The sequence below is a fragment of the Fragaria vesca genome, linkage group LG3 (assembly GCF_000184155.1).
Source record: "Fragaria vesca subsp. vesca linkage group LG3, FraVesHawaii_1.0, whole genome shotgun sequence".
Classification (NCBI taxonomy): domain Eukaryota; kingdom Viridiplantae; phylum Streptophyta; class Magnoliopsida; order Rosales; family Rosaceae; genus Fragaria; species Fragaria vesca.
The window spans coordinates 4,232,138-4,238,177 of record NC_020493.1 but is presented as its reverse complement, the minus strand read 5'-3'; the positions used below and the strand labels follow the sequence as shown (position 1 = coordinate 4,238,177).

The 6,040-nt window shown below is 38.1% G+C and overlaps 1 protein-coding gene across 2 annotated transcripts; it reads right to left on the bottom strand.

Annotated features, from left to right (window-relative positions):
* Positions 1–203: 203 nt before the first annotated feature.
* Positions 204–5,214, bottom strand: LOC101302624 (probable serine/threonine-protein kinase drkB-like). 2 transcript variants are annotated; one of them, XM_004293597.1, is made up of 12 exons: positions 4,789–5,214; positions 4,594–4,668; positions 4,403–4,498; positions 4,216–4,301; positions 3,988–4,108; positions 3,442–3,521; positions 2,354–2,416; positions 2,012–2,118; positions 1,677–1,762; positions 1,312–1,433; positions 899–1,010; positions 204–620 (listed from the first exon to the last, which is right to left on the bottom strand). In XM_004293597.1, the coding sequence occupies exons 1-12, from the start codon at positions 5,107–5,109 to the stop codon at positions 513–515; spliced, it is 1,377 nt and encodes a 458-aa protein (XP_004293645.1). In that variant the 5' UTR covers positions 5,110–5,214; the 3' UTR covers positions 204–512. The 2 variants fall into 2 exon arrangements, with proteins under 2 accessions (XP_004293645.1, XP_004293644.1); XM_004293596.1 differs by lacking the exon at positions 204–620 and having other exon boundaries at positions 645–1,010.
* Positions 5,215–6,040: the final 826 nt, after the last annotated feature.

Here is a 6,040-nt window from a genome sequence, read left to right as displayed (position 1 = left end):
AGTCTCTATCAAACACTTTGAGAAAGGCTCAAACTTGGAATCTCTTCCAGTATTGTCAATGACATAACCCGAAATGAAGAAACCATCAACAGACGACGAATAGGTTATGTTGAGAATGCAAAATAAGTCGTGTCAAATAATGCCATACATTCAAAGCTTTACTTAACAATTACAAACCTATCACAGAAGGCAATCCCAGATTAATTCTGCTTCAGAATAACATCAGCAGTCTCATATTCGATGAGATGATAAGTAAATATTCTCAGATTTACACATGAGATGCATTTACTGATTTACATGCATAATGTGATATACAAAATGTGGTTCTCAGCCCAGGTTAATTATCAAAGGGAGAGTTAAAAAGAAAGAATCTTGAGAGAAATCAATTGTAATTGACTATCAGAGGAGTTACACAACCGTATTCTACTGTCTTGTGTGAACAAACTCTCCGCTATCAAGCTGGAAATGGTAATATCTGCTAGCTGTTTGGACATCCATACAAGATCCCGTTGTTATATGCTACCATAAGAGGAACGTGATGAACGGCTTCTGCTGCTCGTACTGATATTATCTTTCCTCAACATGGCTTCTAGATTTGCAAAGCATTTCAATGGTCTAACCTGTAAATATTACATGGAAGCAAGAAATGGACTTCTTCAGCAAGTATACATAGGAATGTAAAAGTCAAACAAAGTCACAGCAGGAAACCACCATCGTGTTAACAATTCCCAAAACTGTAGAATAATACTTCATGAACTCAAACAGTGTTTCAGGATTGCAGGCCGTTTAATAACATCAAATCCCACATGTAAAGTTTTGTCCAGTTATTTAGTTTCTCAAATTCATTTGCAAATACTAAATCCAGAGAAACAAATCCACAGAGAGAGAGAAAGCAGACCTTCCAACGCCTTTTATGGCCAATGGTGTTATAAATAGATTCCAGCCTCAAGATTATTTGCCTAAACGATGGTCTTTTAGCTGGTTTCTCATTCCAGCACTCCTCAATTAACCTGTGAAAAGGTATTAGAACAAGATCAGATATTTTGACCATAATGCGAGAGGACACACAGAGTTATAGAAACAAAATTTAATCAACTTCTGGAAGTCAAATGCTACACTAGATGATACTATCAGGATGAGAAACTACACAAAACATGCTGGCAAAGAAGTAAGATGAAGGGGTTCGCATTGTCAGAAACACCAATAACACAATGGCCATTAGTAGTGACCAAAATTCCAGAGAAAAACTAGAAAATGGGCAATGACTCTAATCAATAAATGCAGAGAAAGTTGTTTTAGCAATACACTTACTCTTTAAGGCCATGTGCATAACGCTTCATTGGAGCTCTGAAAGGTGGGCGGTCTTTTGCAACATATACTTTTGGAACTTCTTTATCTGGCTTGGCAGCGAATGGTGGGCAGCCTTCTATCATCTGATACAGCACACAAAGGTCAGTAATGAAGCTTGATTGATTCATTGATTCTCATGCTTAACAAATGGTCATCTTCTTCATGATAAACCAACATATATCTTTTATGAATTAATTTAAACTCTATGATAATAAACCCATGTTGAAAGAGACAGTTGATGTATAACATGGGTATGCAACTATTCACTGGCATGACAGTAATTTCATACATAGAAATAGTCTAGGATTCAGAAATGATCCATCTACCTCCTGTAAGATTAAAGCAAAGGAGAATACATCCACTTTTGTATCATATTCTTCATTCTTGGAAACCTCAGGAGCTATGTAACGACCTGTCAATGGAAATCAACAAATGACCGAGTCACTCACAATCTACAACTTCAGCTAAAGGCATGTCAGTTTCCAGAATGGAGGGCTACTAAACTATAGCTAAGTATATTTGTATGGGAAAAAAACTTGACATAAATACTTTTTCCCCTTTCAGAAAGGTACTACCTAGGCGACATTGCACCTAAGCAACATACAGTATTAGTTTGGTAAGGATCCAGTCAATACAGTACTGCCCAGAAGCAAGCACTCACATGAAGCGTCTTGACAAATCAAAGGCTTATCTTCTTTAACTGTCAGCAACTTGCTAACTCCAAAATCAGCAACTTTTAAGGTCCCAGAATCATCTCGCAATATATTTCTGCCATGACACTAGTTAGCAACATAAAAAGAAAAGGCTGCTGCCATTGAACTATAAAGGCCATCAAGGGAAACAACACGATCCTTTCCTAAACTTTTAATGGTAATATGAACATGACTTATTCAGGTGAAAGACCTGTAAACAAAGAAAAGTACTTAACAAAAAAGGGACTCTTGCTCAATGATAAGGCCAAAATGGAGATAAGGAAGAAGAAGACGAAAGAGAATAAACTTACGAAGGCTCAAGATCACGATGAATAATTGGTGCTGGTTTATTTTCATGCAAATAACTCATTCCCCTGCGTGATATCCAGAGAAAACGTGGTCAAGGTATCTATTCAAGCAATAACAAATAATTTTGCTCTCAGAACAATGTAAGCAACCAAATCACATGTTAGGTTTTATCGACCAAGCCTCAATGTGTTGACAGTCTTTACTTCTGAAGCATGTATTGTAGAATAAGTAAATTAGTTTTTAGTTTTTTCACTTCTAATGGCCTTTGATACAGGAATGAAGATAAGATCTTGCACATATAAATCCAACTATATTTCCAGAGCATCCAAGCATAAAAACTCTAACAAGAAATTATATCTAGAAGATTTCAGGACTTGAAGCAAAGGACAAATTCAGGAGTTGGGTTGATTTAGGCAAGAATGCTTTTGAAAGTACAAAAACTGATGCAGTCATTCAGATCCAGGATGTGTATGCTTGATAAGATGCTTATTTGCACTAAACTAGGTAGCATATTTTTTTTTTTTTTTTCTATTTCCTATTCTCCTCTGTCACAAGAGGGAAAAGACATATCAACATGCAAATCAAGTGAAAAAGAAAAAAAAATTAGAAGTAAAGAAAATGATGTCTCTCATTTTTTTTTTTTTTTTTTGTCCAGAGCCTCTGCTAAAGCCAAGACATTTTAAATCCAGTGTTAAATCTTGGGGGACAACAACAAACAGAACACATACTTTCGTTTGCGATGCCAAAAAAGGGAGAATAGAAGATGATAATAAAGGAAATATTCATTAGCTTACTAATAGAAGCCATCACCACTTATTAATCAACTGGGATAAAGAACCACATTCTAATCAAGGAAGATATTACATTAAAATGGACTATAACTCTGACATTCAATCTATATGTAAGATAAATTAATGACATCTTTCCTCTTTGGATCACACTAAAGTCCTGCATTTGAGTTTTTAACAAACGACCTCCTTTGTAAATGCAATGAATAGTTTATTCTAACCGGAAAATTATAATCCTTCTGATTTGTAATGTGTTTATATTCAGAAAACAAAATCAAGGCTAAATCAAAAGCATAACGGACCTTGCAATATCAAGTGCAAATCTTACAGCTGTCGATGGTTTCAATGCTCCTTTTCTTTTTAAAAAAGCACGAAGGTCTCCCTGCAATAAGGCCACACAAAATAAAGATCACAATATTCTAGATATTAAGCTTCAAGCTAGCTACTCTGTGCTCCGGTACACTTCCATACACCTTTATAGAGGAAAATCAACTCAACAAAAGGCTCTATGTTACCCAGGACTTTATTCTGACAGGCCAAAAAGAAAACAAAAAAAGAAGAAAGAATATGATACAGAACATATAAACAAGGTTATGCCTATTTGATTCTGCAGAATGTATCCGAAGAGCCCTATTTTGAGCACTAATATAGACCAAAGAGCACAGCGATCAAAAGAATGAAGCACCTCAAGCATTTTACTTCACACTACGTACTAAAGCATGAGCTTTTGCTAAAACATTATAAAATATAACCATTTCTCCAACAATACGAAGGCACAAATATTGCAACCATTCCATATACTGTAGAAAGAATGAAGTACCACATACAAGCACAGACAAGGAACAAACCTTAGGCAAGTATTCTGTTACAATCATCATAGGACTACTTTGAGTCACTGCACCCAGAAATTGCACCACATTTGGATGCCGTATCTTTTGAAGCAATGCAAGCTCATCCCGAAACGCCTTCCTGCAGAATGACCAAAATTGACCCATAACTTCAAAGACCATAAAAGCAACAAAAAATAAAAATAAAAATGAATTGGAAAACTGATGAGTAGCTCACAAACAACGCACACTTTCTCCTCATCAACAATCAGTTCCTCCTTAAGCTTTTTCACAGCAACCTCTATTCCGCGCCAAGATGCCAAATGAAATGTTCCCTGGAACAAACGAACACAACTAATTAGACAGCTAATTCAAACACTTCTCATAACACATTCAAACCCGTAGCAAATCGACACTTTAACAGCTCTCATTTTACCTTGGTTATTTCAACACTGTTAGTAAAATCAAGCTCCTTGGGATCGATTTCATATTCCGGAACTTCCCTCGCATACTGAACGTGCATTGGTGCCATCTGAAAATTAAACCAGCACAATAACATAAGCAAATCAAACAAAACCAGCTCAGTAAATCACGAATCACTACCGTAAAAATAAAATAAAAAATTACCAGAGGCTTTGCTCCACGCTTCTCCAGAAGCTTGATCACCTCCTGGTTCTTATAGTATATAGCATCTGCAAGAGGCTGTTGTTCCAAATCAAATCCAGACCGTCAATCTCAAATCTTTCACAACATTTTTCATCCACATTTTTCTAATCATAAAATCAAGCAAAGACCAAAGCTTAACGAGCACAGTGGACTTACGGTGCTCCCCCAGCGATCTTTAGTATCGACCTCAGCTCCGCGCTCGAGCAGCAGCGAAACGACGTCGGAGTAGCCCTGACACGCGGCGACATGCAGCGCCGTCCGATTATCGATGTCACGGAAGTTGACGTCGATGCCGGAATCCAGAAGCTCCTTGATCCCGTCCAGGTCGGCTTCATTGGCCAAGTACATAAGCCTCACACGTGGATCGATCACCTCCACCTCGTCCTCCTCCGCGTCTCCGGCGTTGAGCTCATTCTCCGGCGCCAGAGACGACTGCTTGCCCAGTGTGAACCTCAACGGCGTCGTTTTCAAATCCATTGTGCGAAATTTTCTCTCTTCTCTCTCTGTTTTTGTTTTGCTATATACGCGACGCTTTTGTAGGAAGGAAGCAAAAAAGGCGTGTGTGTGCGTAGCTGTAACGTTCTTCTTTTCTGTTTTCTTTTTTTCCTTTTTATATTCGTCGTTTTATACTTTAGCGCGTTGGCGTTTGGGGGAGATGGGAGCGCGTGGGGGGAAGGTTCGAGGTGACGACGCGACGACGGCGCAGGGTAAGTGGTGCTTAGCTAATGTGCGCTGGCGTGGTGACTGCGCCATCAACGAACAGGTCGGTTAAGTGTAGGTGTAGCGGGGACTAGCGGCTAAGGTGGTGGACCTGGCGGCGGCGCGGGAGTATCTCCCTAATATGAACACAATTATTATTTAATATTATTTATCCTCCTTTTTCTATGAAATTATGATGTTGGGTCAACAATGTTTAGGTGTGGATCCTCCTGGTACGCTAAGTTCAAATGCTACGAAGTTGGTTATAGTTAAATTTTGGATTTTGAGTTTGTTATTATGGTAAGGAATGATGGAGCGTGTTGACATAATCTCCCGAAAGATATATATAAACGATGTGACACCGTACGTGTTCCGACCGCAAAGAGAAGGAGAGAATATGTTCAAATTGTTCTAGACAAAATGAAAATAATTAGAATCATCGATGTTTAGATCCATGTGATTGTGGTGTGTAAGAGTAGTTACTAAACTTTGATGATTCCTGGAAACTATTTTCTCCCATATCCATTAAGCAAGTCTACAATATCGATCACATCATCACCTGAAAAGTAGTTGCGATTTGAATTGTCTTTCCAGACCAAATGAAACAAGTGAACAACGACGTTTATCCACTTTCCCACGCTCATGTGTTCCACACTGAATCTGTTGGCTTCTACCATTGGAACATTAAACGATTTTCGATTTGGTTGAT